A 21986-nucleotide genomic window follows, 5' to 3' on the forward strand; every position below is an offset into this window, starting at 1 on the left:
AACATAATAAATCACAAACTGTGAAAGGGAGTAATTGCATCTAAAGAAACTACAGAGTTGACAAATTGAAATGGCCATTCAGGGTTTTATCTTTTTGATTCCATCCCTCAGAGAATTCACAAATATTTAAAACTGCTTTGAGATGCCATTATTTGTCAAATTCTAAAGGTTTGGCTTAAGAGAAAAAATTAACATGACTGCACTTAACTGAGAACAAATATGTAAATGGAAGGAATCACTTGTTTTTGAAATATGAAGTGAATAAACAAAGAATTCCTAGATACTTACCTTGACATACTGATTTCTCTTTTTGTTTGCCTGGGAGCAAGGCAGTGGTTGATAGAGCTGATGTTTTCACATATAAAAGTCATAGAATGTGCTTATGGTTTGATGCTTATTTCAAAAGTAAGGTTTTTATCCAAAATCTTTACAGCCCTTCCACTTTGGAAAGAAGATACTAAAAATGTGCTCTTAGACAAAGACTTCCTAGCAAGAATGACCTGATTGGCATCTAACCTGTTTAAGGATATTCATTTCTCTTGTTCCTGAAGGAAAATCAGTAGGAGGGAAAGGGACCTATTGCTGTTTTAATAGCCAGAAAGCAGAGTTGATTCTTCATTTTTTGTTTTGTATTTGAAATGTATTTGAAATGTTTTTGAATACTCTGTAATTTTCTAAACTGTAAATACATTGGAAAATAGATTCATATATAGGATAAATATTACTACGGTAAAACATTCGCTATTTCTGGAAGCTTCAAAAGAAAAAGCATACCAAATAGTTCTGTAGCCAGGCATTACATCCTCAATATTTCCAGTGGTATAATGTGACCAGGGGGTGTGGGGGTGAACTAGTTTTGCTGATGCTTGGAATCAGTGACTGAATATGTCATGTTTGCCTGCCTACAGAAATGGACTTTACAACTATTTACACATTCATGTTTGCTTAAAAAGAACTTTATTAGGGGTTGGCATTCTTTTTGGAAAGGATATTAATCTTCACTATGAAGAATATGTGTTGCAGGCCCATATGTAGCAATGAACTGTACCAGCTGTTGATGGCACTGCATCAAGTAAACATCCCTTTGTTTCAGAGAGTTTTCGTCATTGAGTTCAAATGGAAAAACAGCATTTGGAGCCAGGCAAAATACAGAAGCGCCTATGAAAATGAAAGACAGTAAGTTCATGTAATCCCTTTGAACACTGCATTTTTATGTATACTGGTAGCTGTTTTATTAACTTCAATGAAAATTTCACATAGAAACTTCAAACCATTAACAGATTTCTCAACCAAGTGTGGTATCCATTTGGTTTGTGTTGCTGACAGAATGGTTTCCATCAGTGGAACAAGGAGAGGGAGAATTCTTCATTTCCTCCAGCCATCCTCCAGTCTGTTCTGGAGTGTTAGAGTGTACTCTTGAAGAAATTGGGCATGAAGGGCTACAGGAGGGAATCTATTGCAAGATTGATTATATGATAGCAGATTGTATCAATACATCTGCTGAAGTGAACATTAAAAGTAATAGAAATGGTATCTAGACAAGTTCATTTATGAAATTTAATGTGCAAAAGTGTAGTTGGTCCTTACTGCAAATCATCCCTTAAGGACTCCCTACTGAAACTTTATCCAAGTCTGCACTAATATGTTCCCAGTTTAAATGTGGCCTAGCAGTTAAGCTACTATTAAGGATGGGGGATCAGATTGAAGCTTTCCCCCCTTTTGCCTTCTTCACATTTTAGCCATTTACCTCTAGGCATTAAGAGGTTGTGGGGAGTCTAGTGGTTAAAATAATACTTGGTTTCAAAGTCTGATTTTTTTTCATGTAACCAGTGCCATGTTTGTTGTGCAATTTGTAAATATTTACATTTGACCACAAAGTATGGAATGTATGTCCTGTGTTATAACATGAAGCATCTTAGGCTAGCTATAGAAAGCTGTGCTCAAAGAATCCAGAAAAAAGGGACCCTTTCTTATGCCTTCTATATGAACCAAACGCTGTCTCCTTCCCACCTACCCAAGTAGTTCTGGCAGTGTCTTCCATATTTTCAGTAAGTGGTAGTGTTAGCACATGGAGGAAGGAAATAAAAAAATCATATATGGAAATGATACCTTTGGACTTTCCAGTTTTTGGAAACTATGGAACTCTGCTTTTAAAACCAAATTTAAAAGTAGCATGTAGTAGCAGCTCTTAATGCAAACTTCTAGAGAAAGATCTAAATATGCTTTAGCTTAGCCTTTAACAACTTACTGGACTAGACTGCAACTACCATCACCTGCAGTGCTATGATCAGTGGATATGCTAGCTAGTAATCATGGGGCTGGTTTCATGATAGAGAAGGCTGGCTTAGCTTATGATAAATTCCATTTAAAATGAAGGTTTTACCATGCTTTAAAGTGAGAGATGACTCAAACAATAATACAGCAATGAGAACGTCTTCTTCAAGTACTTTTGTCCTCAGACTAAGCTTAGCATGTGCTTTAGAGAGTGAAATCCTAGGAAACAAAGATGTAAGTTTGTTTTTAATAAGCTGATGAACTGTTTAGGTATCATAGTTGCATAAATACAATAGTGACATGTGTAAGGGAAGTGGAGCATGCATGCATTCATTAAAATTAAACTGATTAGTAACACAAATGAAAGGTATAATTCTGAATACTTAGGAAATCTGTGTAATGTTTGAAATGATATGTATCAGTTAACACAAGTAACCCTGATGATTTTTACAGTCTCATTCCTAATTTGAATCATTTTCCTGAAGCACTGAATGCTTCATTCAGAAATACTTGAGCACTTCATGAAGTGATACGAACACTTTCCTGAAGCAGTTTAAAGGTGCACGTAATTATCAGTTCGAAATTCCTGTGTAAACTGATGCATAAAGGGGATTGTATAATTGTAAGGAACATAAGGAACAGGATGATTCATTTGTCATTTGCCCAAAGCTAGCAAACAACTGCAGGTTGGCCTATTGTCCTTGATAGGGTTTGTGAGTTGGTTACCTTCTTGAATTCTAGCTACTACCTATATAGTGTTTTTCCACTGGTTATATATATTTTGAAATTTTTCAGGTCAGCAGTTAAGTTACTTCTAAAGTTTCTTGAGACTTTTTTTTGTTCCTCACATAATGGGCTAATATGTGAAAATGGAACGAGCTTGAAAGTTCTATGTTGAAAGGCTTCCTATCTGTAGATGTTTCTGCTGTATATGTGAATATACAACATAGGGAGAGGAAGGAGGAGGAGACATTCACTGTAGCTGTTCTTCACAAACATGTGGTATTCCAGTACATTATGGAATTGCCTGAATAGCTATAGTTAATATACAAATAAACCCTTACAAGATCTTCAGTGTGCTTGTTGAGAGACTTGATCCATGAACAGGATGTGTTCTGACTCTGCGACTTGCTAGATAGTATCCATGAATCAGTCTTTCTGCTTCTAAACAGAGTTCCACATGCAAGTTTCTAGAGATGGCAAGGAACTGAAATAACACATAAATGGTTGTAATAATTTATACTGTACAGGAAAGAAAATAAGCTAGTGGAAAAAAATCCATGTCAAGGAATGGATCCAGATTTAGTCATGTTTAAGGGTAAACCTGATGAAATCAGTAGTGATTAACTCATTGATTTCAATGAGTCTACAAATGACTAAATCTGGATTCAGTCCTATTTGTATACCATTTTTATTTTCAGTCAATATTTTCTAAGGCCACTTGCAGAAAAGGAATATTGGTGATATCTAATGTGACACCACATCAGTGTAAATTGTGTTGTGTTTCCATACAGAGCCTCTAGTTCAATGCCAGAATGGATTGAAAGAGATCAGAATAATCAGTCTCATCCAAGAGTGCCCAAGTTGGTTGGCTGCTACTCATTAAAGGGAACATTTCCCACCAGAGTTAAATTATTTGGATCTTATGGATCCAGAGAGGGTTTCTTCAGAAGTGGCCTTACCACTCCCTCTTTAAGGCAACATGGGATCACTCCCGAGGAAGTGGGAAGCAAGCTTTTAGGAGATGTTCCTTCTCTGGCTGTTGGATGAAGCCAGGCTGATTTCTCTGGTTGACAGAAGGGGGCCAGTTGGCTTCCCATCAGGGTAACTGACAGGAACTGAGTGTTTTCTCTGGTGGGAAATTGGAAGAGTAAGCTCCCTGCATTGGTTTACAGACATGCTCAAGTGCAAGCTAATGATAAAGTTCAGAAGAGTTTATGAAAGTTTCAGTGTTACTTGTATGAGGTACAATTGTAGACTAGGATAGTGATGACCAACTAGCAGTTTTGCTAGTCCTGGTCCGTACATAATTGTTATGACTGACGTGGTTCCACTGACTTCTGTTTGCTGCATATTCTGGAGTGATACTTTCATAGCATGGACACAAATCTGCTTCCAGATTGCTTTGTATAACAAGAAAGCAAAACGAAAGTTGGCTTTCCCAACCTAACAAAAATAAGTTTATCAATAAGTTGATGAAGGGCCCTGTTTCTGATCCTGAATACAAAAGAAATGTGTTGAGGAAACTGTAGAAGAACAAAATGGCACTCCATATCTTGTTCCATCAAATGCACTGGGACAAGGCCTTCAGCAATTGGTTTGTCTCAGACCAGGGGTACACAGTTCTGGGGCTGTGGGTGCATTTCATAATTTGAGAATCTATATTAGACATTACTGCAAATACAAAATGGTTGACTTTAGAGGAGTTGATGATCACTAAGGACAGCCAATCTTCCCTGAAAGACTGAGCAAAAGGCAGCTCAGAGACCTGGATGGAAAATTGAGATGGCGGCAGCTGGATACCCCACTTTGTTGAATTTGAGCTATTAGTAAGAAAATAGTTGCTTCATTAAAAGAAAAAAAAACTTCGGAGTAGATAGCCTTGTTGGACATCATGGTTGCACAGCTTTATTTACCCCACCTTATGTTTTTGAAGCTGAGAAACAGTTACTTGTATAAGCTGATGCCAACATGAGAAGCAGAAGAAATGCCTAAATGGTGCCAGGCATAGGGAACTTGTGGCCCTCCAGCTGATTTAGCTTACATTTCCCGTGATCCCTCACCATTGGCTATACTGCCAAGACCTGTAGACCAGAAGTCTGGAGGGTCAGAAGATGCTTGCCCTTGTTGGTAGGGCAACAGAAACAAGCTCAAGAAAATCACATCTTCAGAGAGAAAATCACTAGGAGAACCAGTTATTGAACAGTCTTAAATTTTGGTAAATATGTCTAGTTACCTCCTCATAATCTTGTGTTTTGAACTCTTGGGAGACAGCATAAACTGCCTCTTCTGGATTAACAGCTTTTTTAAGAATGAAATCCACAACAGGATGAATTGAATTGCAAAATGATGATTCACTGCAGTTGATTAAAAGTCCAAAAGCATCAATAAGGTTAGCTGGAATCAAGTTTAAATCCTAGCCAAAATAACAACCGACAAAAGCAATTATTTCATATTAAAACTTTAAAAAATGGTAATAATACAAATAGTAGTTGTTTTGATGAACCAGCACGGTAAAAAATGTTTTTCTTAAATACCTTTTTGGAAATTTAGTTAAGGAACTTGACCAATTCTGTATGTGCATATATAATCCTATAAGTCTGGTCAATTGTATGCCCCTAAATGTATACCTAAAGAGTACAGTCCTACATTCATATTCACATAAGTGAATACAGGACTGCAGCCTTAAGTACAGCCTTGTAGTGATGACCCCAACTCATTGATGAAAATAGATTGTGTGACTGGCAAAATTATACATAATTGCACAATAAATATTAAAGTATATGACTTACCATCTGGCCAATTAAAGTATTTTCTTCTTGAATATGTTTTTTGGAGGAAGAAGAATCCATATCAATAAATGACCAAAAACTGGCTTGAACCGGGAGAATAACTTGTTGATCATTATTGTCTCCATATTTCTTTCCAGGTAGGAATATAGTGGTAGTTCTGCCTTCTAGCACTTGTCAGACATTCAAGTAGAAGCTACTTAACATGTGATGGTTTATAGAGCTTGTTATAAATACTACTTTTAATGATTTAAACTATGTAATATCCATATTACAGAATTTCTGACATTCCACTGCTTTTTTTGTCTAACAGGAGTATTGTGGCATTTCAGTGCTACACCTTAGGCATAATATTTGATGGGTTAATATGATATGAGCTAGCTCCAGATTTGTTCTTCCACAAGTGGAGGACTGGCCTGGATAAAACCCTATACTTATGAGAAAAATTGATATGTAAAATGCAGTGGGGGGGGCGCGAAAACATGTTTAAAGCAATGGTTAATTTTAAAATAGAATAGGGAATTTATGTCAAATTATCCTAATTTCAAAATTTTTTGTTTTTTTCTGTAACATAAATTAGGACTAGTTACATTCTGAAAAACATTAAAAGGTGCTTCTGTAGGTTTGGCTAAGTATCCCATGCCTTCTGTACAGTCTACACAATTTGAAATGTGGAACACGTGATAGAATTTTTCCTTCTAATGATTGCATTGAGTGGTGTTTGAGGGTATTGATTTTAATCTTTCTTACACTGCAAGCAGCCAGATTCTTAAAAGTGCTTCCAAAGCAGTTGTTTACTCTGAAATTGATACTTCGGTCATTTACTTTTGATGGAACATTTATATTATATTGTCAACACTTTCCCTGTGGTTCCTTGTGTGAGAGCTCAAAGAATATCAGTGTTTGTTCTTATGAAGGAAAAAAGCCCAGTCTAGTAGGCACATTTTTCATTATTACTTTTCCAGTCACTGCCATTTTACTATCATATTTTATTTTTTCTTAATTTCTATTAAGTTCTGCCAAAATATGTTTTATATTTCTGTGGCAGAGCACAGCCTAAGCATTCAGAAGACCCTAGGTTCAGTCCCTATCATCTCTAAAAAGATCAGGTAGCAAATGATTTAGTCTTCTGCCTAAGACTTTGGAAGTGCTTGCCAATTGGTAGTTTAATGCAGGGCCAAACAGAAAAATAGTCCACTTAGTATAAAGCAATTTCCTTTGCTAATTCAAATATAAACCATACTGCTAATATGGCATACTTAGGTGCACTTGCCTATTCACCTATCTGTTGGACTGCACAGAATGTTAGGGTGCACATAAAAATGCACTATATACCCTTTGACGTATGTGAAGTCAATTGAATTTTTTTTTCAGAAGTCTAGGAAAAGAATGATTAGATGGTGCTAACAGTTGCTAGGTTATATAAATAACAACAGACATTTCTCCTGAGTTTAGAGTTTTAAGACAACAGGTGCTCATAATGGAAATAAATTTTTAAAGTGGTCACAGTCTTTAGATACATTTAATAATTCCAGTTCACCTACCTGACTGCAGCTGTTCAAGTTTATCTTTTTTATGAGAGGATAGATTTCCAATGAAACAAATTCCACCTTTGGCCAACAAAGCACTATTACCCTGAATGCTAGCAGTTCCAGTTCCTTGTTTATCTTTGGATACAGTAGGAAAAATGTCACCCAATGGAATGTGTTGTATCCCCCGAGGAATAAGATAAATACTGTAATTTATAAGTCTAGGTGATGGAAAAAGGAAATACTTCATAATTCATGTAATGCTCTGAGGAAGGAAAAATAATTTTAAAAAATAATTGGAGCTCAAACTCCCAAACAGGAATTCTAGCCATGAAATTGTATAAGTTATATTTATGTAAGATCCCTTGGCAATTTTATTTTTTACATTTTTCTTCTTTTCTGTACTGTGTTTCTTTTTAAGAAAACACTGGAAAAATATTTTTAAAGAATTTTAGCCATGAAATAAAGAACATACACACTTTTAACCTAATTCAAATTAAAGCTAAGAAATTGATTAAACAGATGGAACAAAAGTTCTTATTACAGTAATAATGCAACACAATTGCAGAAGGTTAAAATCTAGCTGTTCCCTAAAGGAAATGAATATTAAAGAAAATTGAATTTAGTTACCTCTTCAATATTAGAGAATCAGTTGTCACTACTAAGAGGTCCAGGTAATCTGCTGTAGTGTCATCTCTGTCAGTTGTCTGTACTAAACTCAATAGTATAGCAAGTTTGAGGGTATTGTAAATGCCTGGTGGAAGAACTTGTGAGGCAAAACTATTGGCCAGAGCAGCTGTAAATCTCCAGTATGAATTTGAAGTCAAAGACAGCAGATGCTTAAAATTTTCACTGATACAGGAAGGGCCTAAAACAAACAAAAACAACTTAAGTTTTAGAATTTAAGTGCTAGATCCTGAATTGCAAAGACGTGGGAGTGTTCTTGTGAGATCCACTCAGGAGGTGCTTCCATCAATGGGCTGGATGAGGGCCAGTAAACTGAAGCTCAGTCCAGACAAGACGGAGGTCCTGTTGGTGGGTGGTTCGGGCTTTGGGGAAGGGGACCTGAACTTAGTCCTGAATGGGGTTGCACTCCCTCTTAGGGACAAGGTTCGCAGCTTGGGAGTGCTCCTCGACCCAGAGCTTTCATTGGAAGCTCAGGTGACAGCGGTGGCGAGGAGCGCTTTCCTTCAGCTTCGGCTGATCCATCAGCTGCGTCCCTACCTGGAGAACGACTGCCTGGCAACAGGGACACACGCGTTGATGACTTCCCGACTTGACTTCTGTAATGCGCTCTTTGTGGGGCTGCCCTTGAGACGGTCCAGATACTTCAATTGGTTCAAAATAGAGCTGCCAGGCTGCTGACGGGGACTGGGCGTTATGTTCACATGACTCCAGTCCTCCGTCAGCTTCACTGGCTTCCCATTGAAGTCCGGACCCAATTCAAGGTATTGGTTATGACCTATAAAGCCCTCAACGGCTTGGGTCCTGGTTACCTGAAGGAGCGCTTACATCCATATATGCCCGCTTGCCCCTTGAGATCAGCGGGAGAGGTCCTTCTCCTGGAACCCTCTGTGAAGGATATTAGGAGGGTAAGTACTCGGAGGAGGGCTTTCTCTGTGGTGGTGCCCATCTATGGAATGCGCTCCCCAGAGAGGTCCGCCTGGCGCCGTCGTTATTTGTTTTTCGGCACCAGGCGAAGACCTTTTTATTTAAGCGTTATTTTAATTGTTAATATTTATTTATTTTAGTCTTTGGCCAGGTCGACTCAAATTATGTTGTTTTTACATTGTGATTATTTATTTATTGTTGTGAGCCGCCCCGAGGCTTTGGTGAATGGGGCGGCATAGAAGCTTCCTAAGAATGAATGAATGAAAGCAAATTGGATCCAGCACAGGGTATATAAATAGGTTGAGAAACTTTCTAGTCAGGTGAAACAGCATTATATTGGTAGCACTGGATCCAAAAGAATCTTGTTCTTGGGTGAATATATTCTTATATAGGAAATACATAAGAGAGAGTTGTGGGGAGACAAATTCAAATGGCCATTAGGAACAACATGGATAAGGCTTTATTTATTTAGGCTAAAATGTTTGCCAGTACAGAACTGCAGCAGAAGACATGTTTAGCTAACTGGCACTTGGATTTATGATGTTTCAGACTAGAGACATGAAAACAATTAGCAAATTACAGGTAATTACCTTCTGGAATGCAAGGGGATTGGTAGGATGGTTTTAGGTACAGAACAACATGAGATCCTTGTGAATCTTAACCTGACAGCACAGAAATTGCTGTAAAGTTTTCATTGTTCAAGAGGAGTTTGCTTATGAAAGGAATTTGTGTATTCTGTAGCATGTACACTATACCTTAGTTGATTCTCCTCTGTGGGGTTTTCTGTCAAGTATACTCTGTAATTTTCTGGACTACCTCTCGCAAACATTGTGAGAATTAGGGGGAACATAATTACTGCTACAAGATCTCCGGCTGATTGGTTAAAAACACCAAAAATAATACTTCTAAGAACAAAGATTTCATATTAAGCAGGAATATATTTTGTGGCTTCTGAGTGTCAGTATAAGGGCCTAAGTTCCTATGGAGTGGTAAAAGGGTTATATTTAGGTTGAGAAAAGGATAAATTAAACATTTTAGTGCTGCAAAGCACTAGTGAACAGTTTGCTACTGAATTTTGGCAGCAAGCTACATTTTTTCTAATTTTTTGGATGGCACCCCACAGACTGTATAGTGTCCTGCAAAATGTGATCTGGGGTATGGAGGCAAAATGGCCTCCAGACATCCCAAAGGTGCCTACTCCTTGTCTAGACATTGTAGGGTTTCTAGCCACATTAAAATAATTGAAACCTCAAATGCAAAGGTTATTTCTGTTGTTACATCACACATTAATCAGTAGAGGGCACTCTGTTATTTCAGTTAAAATAGTGTAAGAAATGTAATGAATGCTTTATTCTTCAATAGCAGACAAATAGTGCCTTCCAGAATGCAATATGAACCATGTTGTATGTATATATTCATAATTCAAACTAGGTAGAATGTGAAATAGGATAATTAAAAAGTTCAAAATCTGCTTTTCATTTTTCACACTTTAAGAGTGTACACTATTTTAACTATATAAGGAAATAGATCTGAATGTGTGTGTGAGAAGCAGAAACGCCACATTAAGATGTTATTTCTTGGCTTCAATATTAAAGATTTTCAATAGGAACATCTACTTTCATTATCCTCTTGTCTTACCAGTTAGACTGGGGAGATGTATGCTGTTGACTTCCAGGCAAACTGTGACTTGAGAACAGCTTTGCATATATACTGGAATTCCTATAACTTTGTATCTGTTCCCTATTTTCATTTTATTGCATAGTTCATCTGTGTAAGGGAGGGAAAATATGCATGCAGAGATATGTTAATGAGCAGAACAATCCTAAAGGCCTGTGGTAGAAGACTTCCCAAACCCTATTGGCTCACCTTAGGCAAACAGGAGGAATCATGATGGGAGATACTTTTTTCCCTACCCCCAAACCCCAGCAGATCTTATTTTTACAAATCCTGACCTTCTGAAACAAATAGGAGGGAAAATTACTCTAGCATCAGACAAGGTGAATGAAGAGGATCTGTTCAATTCCTACTTTGGCTTGGTTTTCTCCCAAAAGAAAATCTATGACCTCTCTGACAAAGAGGAAACACAAGCTGAAGGAGCAGGATGACAGCTTGAGAGTTATAGGCACATGGTCAAGGGTAACCTAATTAGTTTGATCTCATTTAAATCTCCAGGCCTCGTGACTGCATCCTAGAGTAATAAAGAAACTGGAAGAAGAATGCTTGAGAACCATTGTCTTTGATAAATAATGGAGGATGGGAGAAGTGCTAGATGAATGGAAAAGGATTAATATTGTCCCCGTCTTTAAGAAAGCAAAAAATGGAGAACCTGGGAACTACGGACTAGTCACTCTGACATCAATCCATGGGAAATTTCTTGAACAGGTTATAAAGCACTCCGCAGACACTTTGAAAATAATGCTGTGATTACTAGGAGCCAACATGGATTTGTCAAGAACAACTCCTGCCAGACTAACCAGAGTTCAGTTTTTGATTGGGTAACCTCACTGGTAGACTGTGGGAATACTGTGAACCTAATATAGCTTGACTTCCAACAGTGCTTTTGACAAAGTGCCCCAAGATATCCTGATTAACTGACTAACCAAAAATTGGCCAGAAGGCACAGCTATCAGGTGCATCCATAGGTAGACTCAGATTGCTCCTCAATGGTACCTTCTCAAACAGGAAAAGCAACAAATTGGGTACTGCAGGGTTGAGTCCTGAGCTCAGTGCTCTACAACATTTCTAATAGTGATTTGGGTGAGGAAATAAATGCAGGGAACAATTATCAGATTTGCAGATGAGAGCAGGATCTCTTCTTGATCACCCTAGAGTTCAGGACATGGAATAATGGGCTCAAGTTAGAGGAAGCCAGATTCCAACTAAACATCAAGAACTTCTTGACTGTTAGAGCAATATGACAATGGAACCAATTACCTAGAGCGGTTTTGGGCTCTCTCACAGAGAAGTCATGCAAGATGCAGCCAAACAGCCACCTGAGAGGGATAGTTTAACTTGGAGTCCTGCACTGAATAGGGAGTTGGATTCATTTATCTTCTTAGTCCCTTCCTTTTCTACTTTTTATGATTCTAGTAGTTCCAAAGCCCCAGAAGTTGACCTGGCAGAAACAGCTAGCAGTTCTCTCACACCTGTGAGTATCCAGAATCTGCATGAGGACATGCCACCTCACTTGCGGAGTTCTTCCCCACCAGTTAAGCAAAGTCCCATTTTAACCCTGCTCAGCCATGCCATTAGCAGGAATTAGGTTATTATTATAGTTTGACTGGCCTCAAACTATTTGATCAGGCTTAAAGACAATAAAACTTTCAAATTCATATTTTTAAAAGTACTATGTTCCTCATATTACAAGTGTCCAAGAAAAGGTTCATTTCTAGAAACACTAGACAAATTAAAATGGCATATGCAGATACTTAGACATAACATAGCTATAACACCAATCTCTACTTTGCAATACTGTGTCATGTTAAAAGGCGTATGTGAGGCATATGATGGCCTATATATAGGCATCTTTTTCTACATTTTCAGGATTGAACTGCAAGCGGGGCCTCACATGAACAAATCCAGCTACTGTTTCATTAGTCAGCAATCTTCAGAAAGCCTTTGAAAAACTTACTGCCTCTTAGAAAATAATACATTTTCAGGGCATTTCATACAAAGGTTATTTCAGCTAGATCAGGAAAAGGTCTCATGAGTACAAAAATGGCTATTTCAAAGTAACAAAAGTAAAGCACAGAAATAGGGTTTTCTGCTTAAAGTTTTAACAGTTGCATTATGAAAACCAGAAATGGCAGTGATCACAAGAGCTATGAACAGTACATCCTGAAAAGAGGAAGGATGTTGCAAAATCAAGTTAGTACAGAACAATTTGCTCATAGGAAACAGAGGAGTATTGCAACTTCCAACAAGGATAGCATACAGTTGAAATAATTGTTTTGTTTTATGGGAGGCCTCCACATTTTCCTTTTCATTTTCTCTCCCTGCTAATAATACAATCATAATATCCTAAGCTACTGCTGCACTCCCATTATTTCTTTTGCATCTGTGGAAGCAATCTTTTGTTCAATGGGAAGTTTGCAGTTTGATAACTGGAAATGAGTGGAAATTCCTGATTCTAGATCAGGACAAGTCAATGGAGCTCTTCTGTAAGCTCCACTGATGTGTTCCAATCTGGAAACAAGCATTTCCAATCATTTTGGTTTGCTTCCCTGTTGTGCCAGTAGTTGCTCTTAGTAGCACATGGGCACATTAGGATACTGCCCAGACACTTCTCTTCAAATATAACACTTAAACTGAGTATTAAATCCTGCTTGTCGCAACTTTTTAATTCAGAGGCCAATATATTCAAGAAGTGAAAGTTTTCTGTCAAGTGCTGTTTTGTAGAATACATTGAATGCTAACATCTAGAATGTTAAAATTATCAGTTGCATGATTATAATATAAATTAGAAACAAAACATACCTCTTAGAAACACATTAAAAGATTGAAATCTGAAATGTACTTTACCACTGGAAAATCCTTGAAAAGCACTAATTGCTTGAGTGGCAACCATTTCAATCACTTGTTTATCTTAAAAAAAAGAATGTTACTTTTTAAATAGATGTCCAAGCTACAAATGTTTTAAAACACAAGCTTCCTTTCCACCCCATACATGCACCATCCCAGTTCTGCAGTATTCCAGACCCATTTATCTCTGACAAAATATTTCATTGTTTCACCTGCTGTTGACTTGGACAGTTCTGTTCAATCATTTCAGAAGACTTTAGTGTAGATTGCTGTCTTGCAAATGTAACTTTTCTTCATTTAGGGCACAATTCTGTGCATATTTAGACAAAAAAGCCATAAAATTTCTAGCATGGCTGGCTGAGGGTTGTACCTTTGTCTAAGCACACATACAATTGTACTTTTAGTAAATTTAAATAATGGGGGCCACATATTGAAGTAACCTAAATTGTCAAAACTACAATGTCTCAGAATAATTAGCACTATTCCACCTGAGCTATGTACCCGCCACTGGAATAATTGTCAAATGGCATAGGAAATGAAACAGAACCTGCAGTCATTTATGAAACCAAGCAAAGTCTAGATTTAGTGATGTTGCCATAAACTCAACCCCTTTTTTACCTTTCAGAGTTAAGTTAGTTTATGATCTCGTGGGGAACCTATAGAATGGATCAGGACATAAGACTATTTGGTAATTATGGCAGCCTGATCTTTAAATGTCCAACCTGAGATTTTGCCAATTGAATGGTCAAAGCACTGGCAAAAGGATTCTTTGGGTAATGGAAGAGAGCAGGTAAGCAACACAAGTCAATAAGTTAAGAAGTCAATCCTGGGGATTCCACGGAGGAACAACCACCAATTCTGCAGCTAGTTTATTGTGACTTCATTTGCTTCCCCCATTTTTTCCCATTTTCCATCTCCAGGCAGGCATGAATTACATGCTTGATCTGTGGCAGTGTCAAGAAAACAATGAGGCTTTGGATCTTGTGAATTCAAAGCTGCTTTCAACTTGGCCTTAGAATCCCTTGTTTCATATTTTGTATGCCTTCAGAGCTTCTCTTAGATCTACAGGGGTAGAGGCAGTGGAGGTGGTATTCAGTGGGCAGCTTCAGCTTGATTATGTCCTTGGGAGTTGGAAACCCCCAAACTTAGAGGTATCCAATCATCAGCACAGGGTAAGAAAAGCAGAAGTGTTCTTTGCCTCTTTGTCCTTGTGACTGTCGAGCAAGTGTGATTTGGAAATGGGAGAGTGAAGGAATCTGAAAAGAGGTTTAGGATAATTTGTATCCTAGCACCTCTAGTCTCCTCTTAAACTTGGAATGTTTCTTTCCCTGCTTCTCTGAGGCTGAGTTTTGGTTGTGGTTTTCTCCATATCAACTGTGAGACATCAGGTGAGCACATTGGTGTTCCCACACTGCCTTTCCAAGTTGGAACAATTTCTCAGAAATATTTTTTGGTCTGGTCCCTTCTCCCTATGGTCTATCTATTTTTAATATTACCTGCCTACCCAAAATAAGGGTACCTGATTTTACCTAACCATATATCTTTGGGAAGAGTTCCCCAACCACCAACTGTAGGTTTTCATGTGGGGAGCAAAGAAGTGCCACAAGCCAAGTAGAAGCAGCAAAAATGATTCATAAAATTGAATTTTTGCTTATCAAACAGGAATTGGGAGTTAACCCATTGCCCTGAATCTTATTTCCTCATTAATAAAATGTTATTCTTGTTTATCAGAGTTGTCATCTTTATTTACTTACAATTTAAGAAACTGAAATCTTAACATTTTGTTATCTTCTGTAAGAAACTAGCAATCGCCAATCACATGCTTTATCTGAAACATCAGAAACTTAACCAATTCTAAGATATTCCTAATGTAAATTTATTATTAATAGAATGCTGGTAGATTAAGTTATGTATCTGGGACACATTAAGACCAATAAAGTTGTAATTCTGTAAAAGACACAAGGCACTTGTGCAGGATCCACTTCAAGCTCTATTTACAGGGATAACTTTTTGTATTTTTGTCCTCTGTATTTTTTCTTTGTTGCTCAACAGCATTGCTCACTACAGTCAAATGAATAATAGCAATTGAAATTTTATCCGTTGGCACAAAATAATTGCATTGTATAGTTTTTACCACCAAGTACTCGGTATTTCTTGTCTTCTCTTAGTGGTGAAGCACATAAACTGCATAGAAGGTTGTTTTTTAGCATTGAAGATTCTGTAGCTCCAAGAGTATGTACCCTAATATACTGAAACCCTGTAAGTGAAGCAAACAAAACTTTAAACTCAGTTTTCTAAACATTATTGAATGCTAAACATTCTTGGTTTTTAGTTTAATTTCATTCTCATTGCTATGTAGGAAATGTCATCTGGCAATCTTATTTAAACAAGATTCTGTAATTCAGTTCATTTGGGAAAGTGGTAAATACCACCTTTTGGAGCCACAAGGTAATGATATTGACATGCCATGCTACTTTCCAATTTCCATGTATTGGCCACATAGAAACAATGACTAGATTTGCATGATCATGGAAGGAAAATAAGCCATAGTGGCTTATTTGTTTGCCTCATGCATGCTACTTGCAAATCTGCTCATTATGCTCACCAGCCACAGTATGTCTTGTTGTCCAAATGTGGTAAGAGGAGGTAGCTGGGATTCAAGGTGATCTGTAAACCACCTCAACCACCTGCCTTCAGGTTCAGACATCATTACATCCCTTGCTGAACAAGGGTAATTATGCTAATTAGATAGCTCATGGCTGGCATGCTCAGGTATGCAAAATAAGTGATAGTAGCTTATTTTCCCTCCATGATTGTGCAAACCTTCCAGTGTTTTCTTGGAAGTGGAATAGATTATAATCTTTGAATTTTTATTCTGTTGACCACTAAAATTCCATTCAGAACATTATTGCTGAGCAATACACTCAATAGCAAATGATTCAGTAGTAGTAATCATACTAAGGAGTAAGATTTCCCCATGACATTAAAGTCCAGTCATGCCTGACTCTAGGTGGCAGTGCTTATCTCCATTTCCTAGCTGAGGGAGCCAGTCTTCGTCCACAGACAGTTTCCGTGGTCATGTGGCCAGCATGACTAAACATCGAAGTGCACAGAATACTGTTACCTTCTCACCGAAGTGGTACCTTTTTATCTACTTGCATTTGTATGCTTTCGAACTGCAAGGTTGGCAGGAGCTGAGATGAAGCACGGGAGATTACCCCGTGTGCGGATTCGAACTGTTGACCATCCGATCAACCAGCTCAGCAGTTTAACCCACTGCACCACTGCATCCCTTTGGGCAAAGGTTTTGAATGCCTATTTACCAGTTTCCCAACTGTTGGACATTCTAGGCCATTCAGAAATATTTTACAAACATGTCAATCTCAAATAATGGGCTGGTCCAATGGTAGTGGGTTATTGCAATTTCAAGTGATTGTTCACAGTCAGTTACAGACACGAGGGAATACATAATCAGCATACAGAATTTGTTTATTTCCCCGCCATGATCATGTGAACAGGGTCACTGCCTCTTTCAGGCAAATACATGGAAATGGGAATGACAACGTTAACTGGTGTTTTTATTTCCCCCACCCTTGGTTTATACAAAACTATTTTTTTTCAGTGTAGGGATGTTTCAAAATTCCATTTAGGCATCATGTATTGGGGTTCTGGGGAGAGCAGCATATATGAAATTCACTAAAAGCTCAGCATTCCAAACTGATAAGCTATATATCAACACCATGGTTTATAGTCTTAAAGACACTTCTAATTAGATTTCTAAAATTGCTCTTTTTCATAAATGACATTTATTCAATATCGCATTTTTAACCATTTTGACCACATAAAGAACAAATTAACTTAGTGGAAATATATTTGATTGTGAAGGTGGAGCCATTAGAAGAAATGAGAGCAATTCTATGCTTTCTCCCTCTATTCCTTACTGTTGTATAGAACTAATGTATTGCATGATAGTAGAGGAATTACCCTATGACATGTTTATGTGAGTCCACAATGGGAAATCACAGGTCTATATGCTCTTACAAAGTGGTTTCTACATGCTATGTATTTGCATAAGATGTTCTGTATACAATCTACCATAAGAGAATTGCAAACTTAGAATATAATTTTTAAAGGCTGAGCTTGCTATTGTTAGTTGCTTTGGAAACAACAGAACCTGAACACAAGCTTCCGGTTGGCATACCTTCAGAAAATTGACATGTTTCCTCAGAACAAACAAATCTTGCTCCTTGTGTATATTTTGTTATAGTAGTCGTTGCAACCACTATGCCCTCTAACATATAAAATCTCTGAGAGGTGTAATCAAATGGGAATTTGAAAAGATTGCAAAGATAGCTGGGCAGGGAAGGTAAGTGTGTCAGTTTCAACACTATATTCATCTAAGAAAAGAAGAATAAAAATTCACATAATATTGCTGTTTATAAATCATGAATAGAGACACTTAAAATATAATCCAAGGCCAAGATCAACCACACTATTATATTTCCTATCTCTATGTATGGGTGTGAAAGCTGGATAGCAAAAAAAGCTTGACAAAAAGAAAATTTATGTATTTGAAATCTGACACTGGAGGAGAATTTTATGAATACACTGGATTGACAAAAAAAGTGGGTCCTAGATCAAATCAAGCCAGAACTTTTCTTAGAAGCAAAAATGATGAAACTGAGGCTGTTATACTTCAGGCACATCATGAGAAGGCAAGATTCTGGAAAAGACAAAGCCAGAGAAAGTCAAAGGCAGCAGAAGAAGGGGAAGAACAACGATAAGGTAGATAAAGATTCTATAATGCCACAGCCTTGAATTTACAAGTGCTGAGCAGGGTTGTCAAGGACGACATTTTGGAGGACATTCATTCATGAGAGAGAACTTGATAGCACATAACACATGAACCTTGTGAATTACATGATATAAGAAAATCTCAGGTAAGAATTTTATATCCTAAAGCAGCTCCCATCATCCCCAGCTTTCATGGCCATCCTAAGGCAATGACTCAGATCTTCCCAATTTGCCTGCTTAGGGGACCACCTCATCGCTGTATGAATTTCACTGATTCTCTCATTTAAGACACCATCCTTGTCATATTCTAAAAGACATAGCCCATTCTAAAGAGTAAAAGTACTGCTCTGCGTGACGAATAGTGCCTAGTAATGTACAGTAGTTATACAATACTTTTTTAAGTGCAGCAAATGCATTATTACTTTATTTCTAAGAACCATATTAAATAGTCCATTACAGCTGGAGTTTGCTCAATTTGCATTTATCGCTCCAATATTTGTTTGTTTAGACAACTTATATTTCTCTCAGCTTTGGGTGTAACTTCCTCCATTCAACAACAGTGCATTTATGGAACTGACCCTGCCTTAATATCAAGAGGAAAAACTGTATCAATGTATGTGCCTTGAGGATATTATGCATGTGATTTGAGTGCTCTGCCTTCTTGTCTAACTATTGTATAGAATAGCTTGCTATGATTAAACTCCAGCTTAAGGAACATGTTTCAGATGAAATACTGGACCAACACAAAGAAAGAAAGGTGAGTGTGAGACAGTAGGGACAATATCCAATCCTTCCCCTATGCTAGCAGGTTTCACTGCCACTGCAATGGAAAGGTAATGGATCCAAAAGCAGCTGGAAAAAGTGGAAACATATGTACATTTCCAAAATAGGACAGGTCAACAGAGCTTATACAAGGCAGAGGAAGATACAGTGGGGAGAGGTTAGCTACACTGTAATGAAATAAGGTGTACAATAATAGGAAGTTGACTGTCCTCTCATTGTCCTATAATTCAAATAACCTGGATGCCCTTAGAAACAAAGCTCCTGGGCTGAAACTGCTGCTGCAGAATGCCAGGTCAGTTAGTGGTAAAACAACTGCTATCTAGAACTTGGATGAGCATGCTGACCAGACATATATCACAGAGACCTGGCTGAATGCAGCCAGGGATGTGAGTAGCCTCTCCTAAATATCTCCACCAGGGTTCTCTGTCCAGCAGCAGGCAAGACCTGGGGGATAGAGGTAGACTGGAAGTGGTCTATCAGAGTTCTATCCCCCTTTCCAGGTATCCTGACCCACAGGCTGTTGAATTTAAGTGTGTGTATTTGAAGGTGGATTCTCAGGTCAAAGTAAAGATTCCATTAGTGTACTGGTTACCTGGCTGTTCTCTTTCTAGTTGGAATCAGTGTTGGAGACCTTTGACTTGTTTTACTGGGGGACTTCAACATCCACACCAAGACTACCCTTTCAGGAGTGGCTCACAACCACATCTGCCATGACAACCATGGGTCTGTCCCAAATGGTATCTGGCCCCACCCATATTTCTGGGCACATGCTGGATCTTGTTTTCTGTGATGGATGGGGTACTAATGATCAGAGTGTGGAGGAACTCTGTAGTTCCATTGTTATACACAGATCACTATCTGGTAGGTTTTAGACTTGCTGGTGATTGGAACCTCTGCAGGGGTGGAGTATCAGGATGGTTTGCTCCAAGATGCTGATGGATATAATGGCTTCCTGACAGCTTTTGTGGATTTTCCTGTTGCCTTGGCAGGCAATTCTGTCAAAGTCCTGGCCAATCTTTAGAATGGAGAAATTACCCAGGCGGTGGACATAATCATTCTCGAGTGCCTTCTCTTGCAGAGTAGAGCCACCCCAGCACCTTGGGCAATATCCCCAGGTTTTCTGGGGATCTGGTGGCAATGAAATGGGTGAGATGATGGCTAGAAAAACATTGGCAGAAATCTCAGATTGAATATGATTGAATACAGGCTACAGCCTATATGAAGGCCTACTCTGTGGTGATACGAGTAGCAAAGAAAAGATTATTGTCTGCTGCAAAAAGCTGTTCTATGAAGTTGTTTCAGGTGGCCAGGGGTGTTTTATACACTAATCCTCAGAAAGAGAACTTAGATCTCTCAACAGCCTGCTGTGAACAATTTGCTCAGGACTTTGCAAAGTTATTTGCATTACTCTGACTTGTGGCTCTTGTTGATTCTGTCCCAGAGTTTGTATCTTGGCTCCTGCTTGTCCAGTGTTATTGGATACTTTTTAATGTGTATAGCCTTGGCATCTGGACAGGATTGTTGGAAAGGTGAGAGCTATCTTTCTGGATCTTCACCTTTTCTAGCTCATTCTGACTATGGAACACGCTCCGCCTGGTGCCATCATTATAAGTTTTAATTATAAGTAATTTTAATTTTGAACAATTGTTTTGATTGAATGCTTTAATTGTATTTTATGTGATTTCTCAATTACTTTAAGCCATCTTGAGGCAATGCAAAGCACGGGTTAGAAATGTTTTAAATCAATCAATCTTTAATTTTTGTGTATTTCTTTGAATGTTTTAGTTGTGTGAGCTGCCTTGAGTCTCAGTTACTGGGAATGGGTGGAATATAAATAACTATAAAGATACTAACAATAAGAGCTCTGTTCACCTATGATCTATCCCATTCTGGAAGCAAGAATTTCTGGGGTGCTACAGAAAGTAGTAGTTCCTGAAACTCTAGCGGTGTATCTCATGAGTGCAGTGGAACTAATGGGGGTACAGCAGCAGTTTTGGAAACTGTCCTAAAAATACAATCAGTTTTTAAAGAAACTTGAAATACAGTGCAAGCCTACCTGAGCTTCAGTTTGCAGCTGCTGAATTAGTGACAGTTTTTTGACAGCTGTAAAACATGCCTAGAATTCAAAACCCAATGCATTTTGTGAGAAAATTGTTTTTTAAAATGATCATAAAAGGGATTTTAAAAAATCAAAATGTATGATTCCTTACTGACTGAAAAATCTGAGTGGCCTTCACAGGTTCATGAAGAATATAGTTTCCAAGAGTAGCATCCAACTCAGTAATATCAGATGGATTTACTGATATAAGAAACCGAAGAACAGCATAATTTTCTTTTGAGTCTGTAAGACCAGAATGGAACAAGCTTTACCATTTCCCACATAGTGGTATAAACTAAATCATTCCAAAGTTTCAATAATATTTCTTTAAATGGCTAAATACTACCATTGTATAATTTACAGTCATTAAGAAATTTCTGAAGGCCGCCACTCCTGTCAAGATAAATCAAGGCATTTTCCTTCATTTTCAGAAGATTTGGCCTCATTTTCTCTGTATGGCTTTGCTTTCTTACCAAATCCTTATTACTGGAAAGAAGCAGAGATGTACCTAAAGTTATGACAATAAAATGTGTATTAAGATCATTGTAACAGCATTTACACTTCTAGAATACCATTTAGAGCTATGTTTGTTATTGTTATTAAATAGATATAAATGTCACTTTGATTTGTGCATTTTATCAAACAATGGAGAGGAATCATGAAAAGAGGGCTTCCAATTGTGTTTGGTATAGCATGCTATATTGAGAGCTTTGGCTATTGGGTGGTCTAGCAATATGATTAATAAACCATTACATGTAGTAAATAGAGGGAAGGAAATGGTGGTTCTCAGCTGAGTGACTACCTGAATAGCACTCTCAGATCAAGAATATGACCACAGATGTTGTTTTCATATTCTTGCTTCAAAAT

The 21986-nt window shown here is 37.8% G+C and overlaps 1 protein-coding gene and 1 long non-coding RNA gene across 10 annotated transcripts in view; one reads left to right on the forward strand and one right to left on the reverse strand.

Annotated features, from left to right (window-relative positions):
* The window catches only part of LOC123020366, a 59072-nt gene that overhangs the window by 5306 nt on the left and 31780 nt on the right, over positions 1 to 21986 (forward strand). For 7 of the 9 annotated variants that reach the window (XR_006414075.1, XR_006414068.1, XR_006414074.1 and 4 more), the window contains 2 exons: positions 1094 to 1176; positions 5833 to 5923. This is a non-coding gene — a long non-coding RNA (uncharacterized LOC123020366). Of the gene's footprint in view, positions 1 to 1093; positions 1177 to 5832; positions 5924 to 11095; positions 15172 to 18144; positions 20998 to 21986 lie in introns of those variants that run through there. The other 2 variants (XR_006414071.1, XR_006414069.1) reach the window with 2 other exon arrangements.
* On the reverse strand, positions 941 to 21968 carry MCMDC2 (minichromosome maintenance domain containing 2). Its single transcript, XM_044423993.1, has 14 exons — positions 21466 to 21968; positions 21232 to 21362; positions 21078 to 21137; positions 17646 to 17841; positions 15579 to 15701; positions 13400 to 13507; positions 10562 to 10690; positions 7943 to 8180; positions 7328 to 7533; positions 5787 to 5956; positions 5231 to 5410; positions 3339 to 3481; positions 2384 to 2493; positions 941 to 1158 (listed from the first exon to the last, which is right to left on the reverse strand). Exons 1-14 carry the CDS (start codon positions 21563 to 21565, stop codon positions 992 to 994), a joined length of 2061 nt encoding a protein of 686 aa, XP_044279928.1. The 5' UTR covers positions 21566 to 21968; the 3' UTR covers positions 941 to 991.

Source organism: Varanus komodoensis, unplaced genomic scaffold, assembly GCF_004798865.1.
Source record: "Varanus komodoensis strain SLA01 unplaced genomic scaffold, ASM479886v1 scaffold14_1, whole genome shotgun sequence".
Classification (NCBI taxonomy): domain Eukaryota; kingdom Metazoa; phylum Chordata; class Lepidosauria; order Squamata; family Varanidae; genus Varanus; species Varanus komodoensis.

What these genes read in the sequence shown, in the direction of transcription:
- MCMDC2 (XM_044423993.1), bottom strand. Translation starts at nt 21,565, where the DNA reads ATGAGGCCAAATCTTCTGAAAATGAAGGAAAATGCCTTGATTTATCTT. An exon ending in TGACTGTAAATTATACAATG is followed by an intron (nt 21,363 to 21,465) that starts GTAGTATTTAGC and finishes CTGGTCTTACAG; the next exon opens with ACTCAAAAGAAAATTATGCT. An exon ending in GAAATACCGAGTACTTGGTG is followed by an intron (nt 13,508 to 15,578) that starts GTAAAAACTATA and finishes CTTTTTTTTAAG; the next exon opens with ATAAACAAGTGATTGAAATG.